Source organism: Canis aureus, chromosome 34 (assembly GCF_053574225.1).
Source record: "Canis aureus isolate CA01 chromosome 34, VMU_Caureus_v.1.0, whole genome shotgun sequence".
Lineage (NCBI taxonomy): Eukaryota > Metazoa > Chordata > Mammalia > Carnivora > Canidae > Canis > Canis aureus.
The window spans coordinates 29,887,134-29,903,662 of record NC_135644.1 but is presented as its reverse complement, the minus strand read 5'-3'; the positions used below and the strand labels follow the sequence as shown (position 1 = coordinate 29,903,662).

General features: G+C 36.9%; 1 protein-coding gene across 5 annotated transcripts in view; it reads left to right on the top strand.

Moving 5' to 3' along the window:
- Nucleotides 1-16,529, top strand: part of GALNT13 (polypeptide N-acetylgalactosaminyltransferase 13) — a 537,911-nt gene that overhangs the window by 482,565 nt on the left and 38,817 nt on the right. For all 5 annotated transcript variants that reach the window (XM_077883057.1, XM_077883055.1, XM_077883056.1 and 2 more), the window contains one exon: nucleotides 4,292-4,431. In XM_077883057.1, coding sequence (XP_077739183.1) covers nucleotides 4,292-4,431 — 140 coding nt within the window. The remainder of the gene's footprint in view (nucleotides 1-4,291; nucleotides 4,432-16,529) is intronic.

The window sequence follows — 16,529 nt, the reverse complement described above, 5'->3', positions numbered from 1 at the left end:
AAGATCCCAGTTAAATTGTTGGGTAAACAATTGAATGAGCTACTTTCAGAGGTTTGAGTTGCAGATAAGAGTTTGGGAAACAAGTGAGATTGTACTTCAAGCCACAGAACTGAATACTTCAGACTCTATTTCATGATCTCTCAATGATAGAGGCTAACAAAGGCCTCATCACCTTGAAGCCATACCTGCTGGGGCACAAGGCTTCCACAGTCCCTGTAATAAAAGAAAAAAGAGCCAGAAGGTGTCATACCTTGTTATTTACCCAAAAGATACAAACTGTTTCAAAGGGACACATGCACTCTGATGTTTATAGCAGCATTATCAACAATAGCCAAATTATGGAAAGAGGTCACATGTCCATCAACCAATGAATAGATAAAGAAGAAGAGGTATGCATACACAATGGAATATTACTTAGCCATAAAAAAGAATGAAATCTTGCCATTCGCAATGACGTGGATAGAGCTAGAGGGTATTATGCTAAGTGAAATAGCATTCTCAGTCAGAGAAAGACAAATACCATATGATTTTACTCGTATGTAAAATATAAGAAACAAAATAGATGAACACAGGGGAAGGAGGGAAGAAAACGAGAGGAAGGCAAATTGTAAGAAAGTTAACTATAGAGAACAAACTGAAGGTCAAAGGAGGGAAAATGGGTAGGGGATGGGCTACCTGGATGATAGGTAGTAAAGAGGGCACTTGCTGTGATGAGCACTGGGTGTTCTATGTAAGTAATGAATAACTAAATTCTACTTCTGAAATAAATAGTACACTGTATGTTAACTAACTAGAATTTAAATAAAAACTTGGGAAAAAATATATAAAGGGATATAAAGAACTTTGGGTGCACCTGGCTGGTTCAGTCAGTAGAGCATGCAACTTTGATCTCAGGATTGTAGGTTCAAGTCCCACATTAGATGTAGAGATAACTTGAAAATCTTTAAAAAAAAGACAAGTCACATTTGTCCCTTCCTCCTATTGGTTAGGAGCAGTCAATGCCCTTGCCTAACTGCAGAGGCTGAAAAATGTGGAGAAACACATGAATGCTGGATGATTACTGCTGTCTCTCACATAATATCTCGCTTGGTTTTGAGGGCTCAATTAATAGTCGTTTTATTTATTTTTTAGTTTTATTATAATTCCAATATAGTTAACATACAGTATTATATTAGTTTCAGGTGTACAATACAGTGATTCAGCACTTCCATACACCACTCACTGCTCATCCCAACAAGTGCACTCCTTAACTCCCATCACTCGCTCCACCCATCCCCCATTAACCTCCCCTCTGGTAACATCATTGTATCTTCTGTAATTAAGAGTCTATTTCTTGTTTTGCCTCTTTTTTCTTTGCTCATTTGTTTCTTAAGTTCCACAGATGAGTGAAATCATATGGTATTTGTCTTTCCCTCAGTTATTTCACATGGCATTATACTCTTTAGCTCCATCCAAGTCATTACAAAAGTCAAGATTAAAAAAAAAAAAAAAAAAAAAGTCAAGATTATACTCTTTTTTTTTTTGTGGTTGAATAATATTTCTATATATCAGTAAATATATATTGATATATATCTATATAGAGAGAGATAGATCTCTATTTTTCTATCTATCAACACATACACACATACATACAGCGTATCTTCTTTATCCGTTCATCTATTGATGGACAATTGGGCTGCTTCCATGATTGGGCTATTGTAAATAATGCTGCCATAAACATAGGGGTGCTTGTACCCTGTGAATTAGTTGTTGTTTTTTTTTTAGATTTTATTTATTTATTCATGAGAGACATACAGAGAGAGGCAGAGACACAGGCAGAGGGAGAAGCCGGCTCCAGGCAGGGAGCCCAACATGGAACTCGATCCTGAGACCGCCGATCACACCTGAGCCAGGGGCAGGTGCTCAACCGCTGAGCCACCCGGGCGTCCCAGTATTTTTATATTCTTCGGGTGAATACACAGTAGTATGATAACTGAATCATACGGTAGCTCTATTTTTAACTTTTTAAGGAAACTTTATACTGTTTTCCACAGTGGCTGTGCCAGTTTGTATTCCCATCAACCATGCAAGAGGGTTCCTTTTTCTCCAATCCTCACCAACACTTGTTTCTTGTGTTTTGATTTTCATTCTGACAGCTGTGACTTCACACATCATTGTAGTTTTGATTTGCATTTCCCTGATGATAAGTGACTATGGGCACCTTTTCTTGAGTCTGTTGGCCATCTATATACGTCTTCTTTGGAGAAATGTCTGTTCGTGTCTTCTGCCTTAATTTTTGGATGTTGAGTTTTATAAGTTCTCTATAAATTTTGGATATTAACTGTCATAGTATATCACTTAAAGTATGAAAATATAGCTACAGAGGGAAAAAAAAAACATCCTCACCAACATATTATGATAAGCCCACAGTATTTTTAATGTTTTTATAACAGTAATTAAAGTAATTATCTAAAACTAAGACAAAACCCATGTTGCAGTGGGTAATACCAAGGGGTGGCTTTGCGATGGTAGGGTAAGAAGATTTTAGCTTCTCTCAATAGTATGTCGTTTTCCACCAACCAAATCTAATGTGGGCAATTAATATTTTTCTTATCTAATGTAAAATATATGCAAATGAATCTTCAAACTCCTTTCCAATCAGAAACTGCCTATAAAAGCTTCCTAGGGAAAAATTCTGGAGCCAGGACTATTACATTTTAATATGATGAAAAAGGAAGAATACTGATACATAAATAAGCCATTTCAATTAAATTTGCCCACTCAAAAATGAAACAGAACAGCAAAACTAGTGAATTAAATCCTCTGAAGCTACAGTGCCCCTTTCCCCTCCCCGGGTCCAATGGAATTTCTTTATATGAATTTCAAGACTATTTATTAGATCATTGCAATTGATACAGCCTGTAACACAAAGAGAAATTCTTGTAATGATCTATCTTGTAAATGTTTTCCAGCCTCTTTTTTGCAAGCTCTGAATAGGTTTCTTTTGAAAGCAAATATTTATGTGTTTAAAAACCCCAAAGACCGTGTTGTTTTTTGTCCAAACACCAGCTAGAAAGATCAATACTGCCTTTAGAAGGAAGTGGTTTGGCTGCTTATGTATCATCAGAATGCTTTCTAACAACACTAAGGCATTTAATTTTGGAAAAACAAAAATTAAGAAGAATTTTTGAGGAATAGTAGGGAAAGGTGGAAACTAACAGATGATAAGCTTCAAGAGTGTTGCCACTTTTGAATATGGCAACTCAAATAATCAAATAATGTCATTATTTATAGACATTTGAATTGTCTAAAATATTATTCATTTTTTATGAAACAAATGTTAGGTTTTGTTGCTTAGCTGGCATAAAATATACTGAACTGGGCCATTTTCTTTTTCTGTGCTAAGTCTGGTTGCTTGTTCATCTTAAAGAAACATGTTAAACACAGATCTTGTCAACATAATCTAGGAAACGCAATCTTCTCTCAGTTATTTAGTCATTTCGGCCAAATAATTTTTAATATTGATAGTAATGAGCAAATCATGTCACCATAGTATTTTTTATATAAAAATTGTTATTTTTAATTCTCAACTAGAAAGCACCATTTTATGATCATCAAAGGAAATATACTTTTAATTTCATATATTCTGCTATTATATGAACTGAAATTCTAATGCTCACATGTGAGTATAAGCCATTTCTTTATTTTAGTCTATTTATTTAATGACATACTTATCCAAGTATTTGAGGTGGCTCACATAAACTCATAAAAGAATACGAGGAAAAAATAAAGAAAAATCAGGTCTATGGTAAATCTAGATAGTATAAAAGTTCAAGAAGAAAAAAGTTAGAACACATAAGTATTCATTGTGGGGATCATATTTATATAAATTTATCATGAAATTTATGGCGGTGAATAAAAGACCCTTTGAAAATATGAGGATTAGAATTTTTGTTAAAGAGGAACAACCACATTATCACACAGTTCAGTTAAGCTTTGATTATGAGATGCTAAATTAATACCAATTTACACTTATTTGATTAATTATTCAATCTAAGAAGTATAAGTACTTGGTGATAAATATTTGCATTTGAAAAGTCATAACCAAAGGAAAAGCTGTTTTTTTATATCTATTTCATGTACTAATTGGTTCCTAGTAAGAAAATCAGTGTAGTAGCAGCTGCATATGCAATTGAATTTGATGGAATTATAATTATGGAGGGAAAAAAACTGATAGCAAAGTAAACAGAGTGAAACCGTACTAAGTCGAAAATAGCACAAACTGATTTTGTGTTTCTCTGAAAATTTCCAGGTGTTGTCAAAGTGGATTATGGAGATGTGTCAGTCAGAAAAACACTAAGAGAAAATCTGAAGTGTAAGCCCTTTTCTTGGTACCTTGAAAACATCTATCCAGACTCCCAGATCCCAAGACGTTATTACTCACTTGGTGAGGTATGAATTATTTATTTTGGTTAAGTTATAAATATATTTTGCAAATGGAGCAATTTCAAAGGAGCTCAATATTTTTTATGTTATGAATAAAATGCTTTGAGGGCTTTTAAATAGATCTATTTTAAATAACTTTTCAAGTCACTAATGGTCTCAAGGACCATAAAGGTCTTTATCATTGGAATTGGTGAAAGTAAGAGGATAGTTTAAGACTAAATAGTATCTTCTTGTTTCTTTATCAGCAGTTCAGAAACTTTTTGGTCATATGGGCCTTCCGCTCTTTAAAATTTATTGTGAACCCCAAGAGCTTTGGTTTAGATGGGTTAAAATTATTAATATTCACTGTATTGAAACTCAGCCTGAGAACTGTAAAACCCATTTATTCATTAAAAACAATGTTATACATTACATATTAATATAAGTAATGCATTTTTTTAAAGATTTTATTTATTTATTCATGAGAGACACAGAGAGAGAGAGAGAGGCAGAGACACAGGTAGAGGGAGAAAGAAGCAGGCTCCATGCAGGGAGCCCGACGCGGGACTTGATCCTGGGTCTCCAGGATCACGCCCTGGGCTGAAGCCCGCACTAACCACTGAGCAACCCGGGCTGCCCAATAATGCATTTTTAAAAACATATTTTCCAAAGTAAAGTCAGATAGTAAGATTAGCATCAATTATAGTTTTGTAAATTGCATTACTGCATGGCCTAATAGACGTTACCTGGAGTCCTGTATCTGTTTTGGTATTCGGCCTACTGTGCAGCACATACCACGTAGCCTCTGCGGGACTCCTTGTACTTCACGAGGAGTGAGAGTAAAAACGGCAAGTAAGGGCATCTGGGTGGCCCAGCGGTTTAGCGCTGCCTTCGGCCCAGGGCATGACCCCGGGGTCCTGGGATCGAGTCCCGCATCGGGCTCCCTGCGTGGGGCCTGCTTCTCCCTCTGCCTGTGTCTCTGCCCCCCCCCCCCCCGTGTGTGTGTGTGTCTACGTGTGTGTCTCATGAATTAATAAATAAAACCTTAAAAAAAAAAAACGGCAAGTAATACCTTAGTGTTATTCGGTATTTTGGTAAAGATGTTATTTGTTTGAGAGAGACAGAGAGCATGAGAGAGAGCATGAGCGGGCAAGGGGCAGAGGAAGAGGGAGAAGCAGACTCCCTGCTCAGTGGGGAGCCTGATTTGGGGCTCAGTACCGGGCTTGAAATGGGGCTTGATTTGAGGCTCCGTATGGGGTTCCATGTGGGGCTCCACAGGGGCTGCCTCCCAGGATCCTGGGATCATGACCTGAGCTGAAGGCAGATGCTGAACCTACTGAGCCTATCTTAGTGCTATTACTGAAATCGTGTTGACTTTGTAGGCCCACTGAAAACCATAGATCCTCTACCATTGTTTTCCAAAATATCCGTTATCTATAGAAATATGTAGTTGGCTTCATTATGATCATATAAACATATTCGTAATATATATTCAGTCATCTGAAATAAGAACCATTTCTTAATTATATGTCCCAAATTGATAACTTCCCACTTAGTAGGGATTAGTTTTGGGAATCAAAACTAATTTAATATTGGGTTTAATTAAAGCATTTTGACAGAAATTATACAATGCACTTGGAAAATAATTAAGTTTGTCCTTAGGTTGGAACTACCATTTTCTTTTTTCTTTTTTTTTTTTTTTTTGGAACTACCATTTTCTTAGGTCATAATAGTAGAATATCTGAAAATGTGTAGAGTACAATCTAACACTTTTTTGGTTCATTTGCCAAAAATAATAATCTGTAACTTTATCCACTCTCTCACTTTAATCCATACACATAATTTGATTGATTAGAAAATAATTAAAGCAAAAAGTACTGAAACTTAATGGAACCGAGCTGGATTGTCTTTTAAAGGCTGTTTTTCTGTGTCCACATCCCTGCTCTAGTCATCAGATCTCCTCTTCATTATTAGCCATGTAAATATCTCTTTATAGAATCCTTCCATTTACATCTCTTTAACCTTAATCTGAATAATGTAGTGCAAAGTTTCACATGGCATAACAGTGAATGTATGGCTTTCGCTTTTGTTGTTGTTAAGATTTTTTTATTTATTTTGGAGAGAGAGTGTGAGCTGGGGGGAGGAGCAGAAGGAAAGGAAAGGGGGAGAGACAGAGATACAGAGAGAGAGAGAGAGAGAGAGAGAGAAGCCGACTTCCCTGAGCACATGCCCATCATGGCTTGATCTCAGGACCATGAGATCATCACCTGAGTTGAAAGTGAGTTGGCTGCTTAACTGATTGAGCCACTCCTGTATGACTTTTTAAGTGTGACTCCACTTACTTAATATTCCTGTGCCTCAGGGTTCTATTTTTAAAATTTTTGTTTGCTTTTATTAAGGGGGAGGGTTGTTGCCATTGTTTTCAAATATGAAACAGTTTTATTTATGCACTGTTACAGGGGTTTATATTCAATACATAAATTATGCAAGTGCTTTTTAAACTAGAACACTGGAACATCTGGGTGGCTCAGTGGTTAAGCATCTGCCTCTGGCCCAGGGCGTGATCCCCGGGGTTCCCAGGATCGAGTCCCACATCAGGCTCCCCGTAGGGAGCCTGCTTCTCCCTCTGCCTGTGTCTCTGCCTCTCTCTGTGTCTCTCATGAATAAATAAAGTCTTAAAAAATAAAATAAAATAAAATAAATAAAATAAAACAAAACACTGTTTGCATGCCAGTTATTATGAGCTAGTGCTTCTGAAGATCCCCCATATCTAATACTTACATTTCTTTGTTGAAAAGTTTATTTGAACAATTGTGAACCTGACCATACCCTAAGACGAAGGGCGTGTTTCTTAATTTTTTTTTTAATTTTTATTTATGTATGATAGTCACAGGGAGAGAGAGAGAGAGAGGCAGAGACACAGGCAGAGGGAGAAGCAGGCTCCATGCACCGGGAGCCCGATGTGAGATTCGATCCCGGGTCTCCAGGATCGCGCCCTGGGCCAAAGGCAGGCGCTAAACTGCTGCGCCACCCAGAGATCCCGAAGGGCATGTTTCTATTCTTGTTTAGTGTTTCTCCCACTGCAGTCAGTAGCCCCAGCTGATGAGTGAACATTGATTACTTTTTCTAAAAGGGAGTATGAGCAGGGCCTTATAACAAAACAGATAGGAGTAAGGAGGACTTTCTGGAAATTTTCTGGGGCCACCAGAGTGATTCCTGAGAAAGGCCTGTAAAACAGAAACTATATGTTTACTTCTATGCTAAAAATCCAATTTTATGGTTTCTTGCACCAAATCAGGGAAACCTAATTAACTGACTTCCTGAAAAAGTGAAAATATACTGCAGGCAAATTCCTTTGTACAACCTACTGATTTTAAATTAGCTGTCTTCTGTGATAGGTCAGATGGCCATATTTTAATGTACAGAAATAGTTTGAAAGAAAGAGACTGCGCCTTCCTGGGTTTTTGAGACATATCCAAGAAGAGGCAGTTTGTTGTTTAAAAAAATTCCAGGCCTTGGAGGCAATCAGAGGAAGGTTGAAATCCTGACCTCATTGCTTACAACTTGAGTGGCACTAGGTGTTCTCTCTGTAGCTTTTGGCAGTGTGTAGATAATCATAAAGGGATGTGGTGATGACTGAAGATCTAGAGCATTTAGCACAAGAAGTAGTAGAGTGCCAGTAGTAACAGTTATCGTAATTATTATAGCTACCATTTGTTGATTTCTTAATAAGTCAAATATTATGCTAGATGCTTTATAACAATTATATTATTCAAAAATCTCAACTCTATGACTTGGGTTTTGTTACGATCCCAATTTAAAATAGAAATTGATATGTAGAAATTTTATGTGATTCACCCATGGGTCACTGAGCTAGTTAGTAAAGTCAGGATTCAAAGACATGTTAGTCTGATACTAATGCTCACTTTTTCTTATCGCTAGAAAGACAAAATAGTTTCTGTTATTTATTGATTTTTTTTTAGATTTTATTTATTTATTCGTGAGAGACACACAGAGAGAGGCAGAGACACAGGAAGAGGGAGAAGCAGGCTCCCCACAGAGAGCCCAATGTGGGACTTGATCCCAGGACCCGGGGGTCACGCCCTGAGCCAAAGGCAGATGCTCAACCAACTGAGCCACCCAAGTGCCCCAAATAGCTTGTATTATTACAGTTTGTTTATTCAAGAATGCTTTCATTAAATAAGAAGTGGATTTGGAATCTATGTATTACATGCTAAGGATGCAAAGTCAAATAAGGGAAGCCCTTTGCTCTTAAGCCATTCTGCTGAAATGGGAGCAGGAGAGATAGCAAAAAAGAAACAAATAGTGAAGAAGTTCAGAGAAATAGGGGCGTCTGAGTGGCTCAGTTGGTTAAGTGTCTGACTCTTGATTTTGGCTCAGGTCTTGATCTCAGAGCCATGAGATCAAGTCCCGGATTGGGCTCTGCACTCAGTGGGAAGTCTGCTAGAGATTCTCTTTCTCTCTCTCTCTCTCTCTCTTTCTACTCCTCCCGATGTTCTCTCTCCCAAATAAATAATTAAAATAAAAAAGAAATTTAGAGAAATAAAAGATGTCCTACATGAAGTATATAGTCATGCTATATAAACTGCTGCTTCAAAACCCCCAATAATTTTTTTTTTAAATCTGTGAGAATGTGTTGTTTTAAACTTTGTGGGGTATTAATGTGCTGTAGTTTTCCACTTTAAAACCAGCCTTAAAGAGAGATACAATCCAGCATCTGTTTCCATGGAAACAGAAGGACAATTTTACCAAACACTACTTCCCAATTTGATTTTGCATAGTCATGTATACATAATTTAAGACAGACATTTTGATAATGAGTTTGGAATGAACTGTTAATGGATAACAGACATTTATTTAAACATTTTTTTTTCTCATTGCTTACCATTAACCATTTTTAGAAGAAAATAAAAAGCTATCTTTCCTTATAAATGAAGGTATTTTTTCTTTGCAAATAGAGCCTCAAGGAGGTATCAAGTGTCCAACCTACTTAACAAGATTTTGTTGTGTGTGTGTGTGTGTGTATATATATATATATATATATACTTATTTATTTATATTTGTATGCCCTCATCACTTAAAGTGAAATTGGTAGGATTTAACAATTTATAATTTCCTCAAGTTTCAATGTTATTCAAAACCTATTATGTAATATTGCAGTGTATTGGTGAATATTAGCTCTTATCTGTCAATTTCTCTTTATAACTCCCTTAGCTGTATTGGAAGATGCAAATATGATATCAGTTTCTCATTATCCTAGATCACACCAAAATAATCATTAGGAAAATTATTGATATCAGTATCTTAATTTGCTGTTTGAATTTTATTCAGGTAATTGAAATATTCTTTACCCAGCCCATGAATTACATGCAATTTCCAATGGGAAGTTAAAAGCTGTGCAATTGCTTTGAACTAAAACCTTTAAGTAGCTTAATGAAGCATGTGCCTTTTAGGCTCAGTAAGCATATCCTAATGGAATGAGGAAGTCAAGTTCTTTGCAGCATTAAATTCTTTCCTAGCCTTTTAGCTTATATAGATTTAACATGTCAGGTTTTGATCTTGAAAATATAAAGGCAAATTCAAGCATTGAAAAATGGGATTCTAAAGTTGTAAGACCTCAAATTTGGGGGCCTATGACAAGCCAGCATTTAAGAAAAAAAAATGTATTGTGAGCTATGTAGGGCAACAGGGAGAAGTGGATTTCTGTAGCCAAGTGACTTAACTCTAGAGGCTTACCATTTATATTTGCATATGGCTTTGAAGATGTTTAGACATTAGTCTCTGCATTTCATATTGCCTCCTCAATCTCAGAACTCCTTTGCCTTTTGTCTCCTTTAACAATAATAGTGAGTTAAGGTTCTGGTACATATCGTTACTGTTTTCCATAAATATTGTTAAAAAGCAAATTTATGTAACTAAAAATAGGCAGGTGAAGCTGCTTGGCTGCAGGGATTAAGGGTGCCAATCAATGACTGCCAAAGTCAGACGCAAAGATGCTTAGAGATTTACCCTCTGTTGGTAATCAGGAGATCTATTTATAGATTCACAGCCTTCCTGATCTTTCATCAGGATAACCAGTGTGGAAGCCTTGTTTTAGATGACGTACACTAATGTGCACATTCTCTTTACACACGATATATTTCACAAACTCTTTGGGACTGAGTAGCTGATTTTCAACGTAGGGTAACTGAACATGCCTGTGTACAGAAAAAAGATGTTACTCTTCATTGGATGTAACTTTAAAGACTGTTGTAGCCCACCTGTGGACAAAATGAGTGAGTTTATCACCTAAAAAAAATATTTTTTATTTCACACTGCTGAGAATTAGACTAGAACTAATTCTACATTCACTACTCAGGTAGATATTGGCACACACAAAAATGGTTACAAACTATATGCCAGTTAGGCATTTATTGAATTCTCCCGGTGTTCTTGTTGTTTGCTTTTGTTATCCACCAAAATAAATGAAAATGTTTAATGTTCTAGGGCAGCCCGGGTGGCTCAGTGGTTTAGCGCTGCCTTCAGCCCAGGACGTGATCCTGGAGACCCAGGATTGAGTCCCATGTCGGGCTCCCTGCATGGAGCCTGCTTCTCCCTCTGCCTGTGTCTCTGCCTCTCTCTCATTGTCTGTGTCTCATGAATAAATAAATAAAATCTTAAAAAAAAAAAAAGAAAGAAAACATTTAATGTTCTATACTTTGTGTATGTGTTGCACAGGGGTAAGTATTCACGTAATCAGAATTTTTAGATCTTGTAGTCATTAATCAGGGCATTTTGTTCTTTAATATTTATTTGAGAGAGAGCAAATGAGCACCTGAATGGGGGAGGGGGCAGAGGGAGAGGGAGAGAGAGAATCCTAAGCAGACTCCATGCCCAGCACAGAGCCCTACTTGGGGCTTGAGCTCACATCCCTGATAACCCGAGCTGAAATCAAGACTCAGATGCTTAATCAACTGAGCTGCCCTGAGGCCCAAACAGGGCATTTTAAACCCTACATACATAGCAGTCAGCTTGGACTTGTTAAATATATAGATTTTGCACTCATCCCTCTGATTTATGCACAATTTGGTAAAGAGAAAATATACTTAAATGCATATTCACTAGAGCAATTATAATATGGAAACATTAACATTAAACCGGAATTCACTGCAAATGTGCCTATTTCTTCTTTTCAAGTAAAGAGAAACCAAACGAGGTTGACATATGTAAAATAACGATAATGAGTAACATAATGTGCAATTGAAGGATAAGCATGTGTTGGAGTAATTAAAGCAAAAAAAAAAGCTAGTTTAAGTTTAGATTATTATCTTTAGCATGGATTTTACATATTGGTTTTGGAATGCAAAGGTATGAGGGTGAGGAAGAGTATATGCCCCTTTTTAAAAATTGAGTTCTCATTGTTTCTTGCTATTATAATCCAGCAGAGGGAGCAAAAGCTAATGAACAAACTTGTAAACGGTAAGAACATTACCAAGGATGCTGCTGAGTAGAAACATTTAGAAAAAGACTTGCTGATTTCAAACATAAAAACACAAGTGGTAAAAAATACTCTCAATTTTATGTCATTAAAAATTGTTTTCAAGCAATAAAAGATTATGTGTAAACAAAGGAATCAAAGCAGACAACAATTAAAGTTAAAACTATGTTGGCCCTATGCCACATATTCAAAACTATACCATAACTTAAAGAATGAACCAAAAGACCTGAGATCTACCAGTGTGCTCTACTTATGTGAATGCAGGTCATAAAACAGAATCTGTAAGGAACTTCTAATGAATGAAGATCATGAGTAGTGGTTTGCCTAGATTTTTCTCAGAATTAATGTCATGACCAAGTAATTCGTGTTGTCAGATAATTGGTACCAGTGACAAGATCAAAGTTTTTCTTAAAATTCACTTTTTTGCTTAAACAATGTTCTTTGAGGTTCCAGGGCATTCTTAGAAAGGTTCTGATTTTAAAACCACACAAGATCATCCTAAAGCAGATCATCCTTTGCATCTCAAAAAATAAGATACAGAGACATCTTACAATTTGTTGTAAGATTTGTTTGATGAAGATTGTCAGTACACATTGGTGATCATTTTTATATTTTTAAGAAAATACAGCAGATATCCATAGTGTTGGGTTCATTGACTTAAAAACAACCCCAGTGTACACTAACTTGCCTTCTAAGTGTGCATGGCAACATAAACCTTTTGATATTGTCTCTATCCAGATGAAGGGTCTTATTTATTTATTTATTTATTTATTTATTTATTTATTTATTTTAGTTGGCTATTGATTCTTCTGTTCCTGACATTCTATGTCCCATCCTATTCGTGTCTGATATCATCTTGGCCATAGCCAGAAATTATTTACATGACCTCAGCCCAACAGTGTGGCACTCAGCATCTAGTCTTCTTGACTTGGTCCCCTACGTCTGATTCTAGCCTGCTTTTGTTTCTTGTTCCATATATCTTCCCATTATCTGAATGACCTATTGTTATGTTTACTCTGGTTGGCTACAACTCAATCCTTCTTGCTCCTTCCACACATCCTTTTTTTTTTTTTTTTTTAAATGATGGTGATATTTTTATTTTATTTTATTTATTTATTTATGATAGTCACAGAGAGAGAGAGAGATAGGCAGAGACACAGGCAGAGGGAGAAGCAGGCTCCACGCACCGGGAGCCCGATGTGGGATTTGATCCCGGGTCTCCAGGATCGCGCCCTGGGCCAAAGGCAGGCGCCAAACCGCTGCGCCACCCAGGGATCCTTCCACACATCCTTTTTGACAAATACTGCCTGCTTATCTGGATGTCAGGATTATAATAACGTTCCTTATTTGGACAAATTATTTAACTTCATTGTATCTTAATGTTTTCATTTATGAAATGAGGATAATAGATTGATTGTAAGTAATAAATTACCTGTTACACATAAGTGCTCGGAACAGCACATAGCACATACAATTACAATTGCTAATTATTATTATTGGTGGCGATGGTAGTAGCAGTCACCCCATCTCATTCTGACAGCTGTCCTAAACAACTGACTCCTATTTGTTTTTAGTCTAGATCCTAAGTCTAGGAACCTCACCAGATTTGACTTGAGTTTCTATTTTGTATCTTCTTAGCCCCTGCTATATTCTAAGGAACAGGTAATATTACATGTCCAGAAATTACCAAACCACTTTGTGGAATAGTTAGAATATATCCAAATTAGCACAGGATTCTTTTCATGAATTTCCCCCAAATCAGTCTATTTTGGAAATCAAAAAAAAAAAAAAAAAAAAAAGGAGTGGCACCAGTGACACAGTTAAAACAGAAAGAGCATTCAGATAGCAAAACCAAAAATTGATAGAAAACACTGACCACAAAATTAAGTGGCAAGTATTCTCACAAATCCCAAAATACGAGCTATCAATTTCATGACCATGGGATACTCCATGGAAGGAAAGCGATGGGATGTCCGATGGAAATGAGACCCAGATAACACCCAAATTGCCAACAGATACTCATAAGAAATTGCTTCAGGCCAATTTGAGAACAGTAGCTGAAACTGAGAGAGGTGTTTTTACACAATCCACTTTGTAAGTCACTGAAAAATCTCCTTTCTAATGTCTGAAAGGCTTAAGCAACCTGAGACCTGTGAATTCTTAAAAACTCACTAGCTGAAGTTCCTTCTTAGGAGAAACTTCAAGGAATAAGCCCAGTTGAAGAGGTAGAGACAATAGGGACAAAGAAAATGGAAAGTCCAGGTGAAGACAAAAGTGATGAAAAAGTAAAACAAGACAGAATAAGAGAGGGAGACAAACCATAAGACACTCAATCACAGGAAACAAACTGAGGTCGCTGGAGGGGTGCGGGAGAGAGGGACAGGGTAACTGGGAGATGGACATTAAGGATGTAATGAGCACTGGGTATTATATATAAGACTGATGGATCATTGACCTCTACCTCTGAAACTAATAATACATTATATGTCAACTAATTGAATTTAAATAAAATCTTTTTTTTAAAGGATAAAAAGGGGGGCACCTGGGTGGCTCAGTAGTTGAGCGTCTGCCTTTGGCTCAGGTCATGACCCCAGAGTCCTGGGATCCAGTCCCATATCGGGCTCCTTGCAGGGAGCCTGCTTCTCCCTCTGCCTGTGTCTCTGCCTCTCCCTGTGTCTCTCATGAATAAATAAATAAAATCTTAAAAAAAAAGAAAAGAAAATATAAGCGATGAATAGAACCAACCAGGGGATCTCAAAAAATAGAAGGCAATTTTGTTGAACTCTTCAGAAAAGTGCAGGAACAGGAGAGCTAGACTTTTGTAGTGAGAAGTGGTCTCCCATGTGAACCTTCCCTGTCAGGGACAGCTGGAAATGTTTGCCCTTCAACTTCCCCACTGCATACTGAAGGAATCACCTTTACTATGAAAACCACCTTTTCTTTCCATCAGCGCCCAGAGTTTTCAGAATGATCCACAAAACAGCTAAGCCCCCAGCTAGCAAGTACTCTATTGTGTTCTCTTGCTCAAGGGGGTTTTAACCCTGAATATACGCTCCAATCATTTGCAGAGCTTTAAACTGTCTCCTGGTCCTTCTCCAGACCATTTGGATCATAGTCTATGAGGATGAGGCCAATCGGAAGTATATTCTAAAAGCTTTGCAGGTGGGAACCACTGAAAAAGAACTTACTTTAAAAAGGAAAAGTAATTGTAATTGTCATGTCACCATATAATATCAAGACACTGCACACCTCCCTCCAGAATGGTGGTTGCTAAACTTTGCTGCACATTAGAATTACCTGGGGAGATTTTTAAAACCTCCAATGGCCACGTTACACCCTCTACTAACTAACTGGGAATGTGTGGACTTGGATAGTTTAAAGATGCCAGGTGATTCCCCCCCAAAAAAAGAAAAGCAAGAAATGATCTCCTCATCAAACCTTCTCTCTTAAAAAAAGCAAGAAATGATCTCCTCATCAAACCCTCTCTCTTAAAAGAGGAGGAGAATTGGACTCATAGAATAATAAGAACAGCAATAGTAAGAGAGGATGGCCACAAGAAGCACAAAGATAACGTGAGGAGAATGATCTCTCTGTAAACAATGCAAGGACACCAAAGCTTTATGCTCACGGACAAGAAAAATATAACCTAATATTTCAGAACAAGCTAAAAGAAATTGTATAATAAAATGTAGAAAACAATGCTATAAATAAAATTTATATTACCTCTTAAATAAGAGCCAAAATTGCAGTAAAGATTTAGAAATTAAGGAATGAATTCATTTAGAATCAAAGGCTAAATTTGAAACAACACATGAGTCAATAATCCCAGAAACCCCCATTAATCTCACTTTTAATAGAAGGTGACATATAGAGAGATAAGCAACAAGATCCAACATGATAGGATTTCCTAGTGAGAAAAATCAAAGCCATAAAACAAAATGAACATGAGCACCTATAACTTAAGAACATGCACCTGAAAGTAAAATGGAAACTACACATTGAAAAGGAATGCTATGTATCTGGAAAAGTGATCCAGAATGAGCAATATTATGATGCATTGTGATAAATCTATTAAACTTTAAAGAAAAGAAAAAAATTAGTTTAGCATTCAGGCAAATGGACATTTGTGAAAAAGAATAAGGTAAAGAAAACCAGATTATCATTAGACTTTTCAAAAGCAACTATTTGTGCTGGAAGTAAATAGCATAATATTTTAAATATTACTCAAGGAAATAGATTGTGAGCCAAGAATTTCAGATATACCAAATTGATTTTCAATAGAAAGGCCACAGATGTATTTATCAACATGCAAGAACTCAAAATGTTTTTCCCAGTAAATGGAAACAGAAACATCATTTGGCTGTTTGCTCAAGCAAAACCTTAGAATGCTTCTTGATGTCTTTTTCCCCCTGTCATAGCTCACATGCAATTCAACTGCAAGTCTTACTCGGTTCTATCTTAAAAGCTTCCCAAATTTGGGACCTCTGGGTGGCTCAGTGGGTTGCGTGTCAGGCTCTTGGTTTTGGCTCAGGTCATGATCTTGGCATCCTGAGATCAAGCTACCCCTTCCCCACAACTCCATGCAAGTCTATCTGGGGCTCTTTCCATCTGCTCCTCCCCCACATAC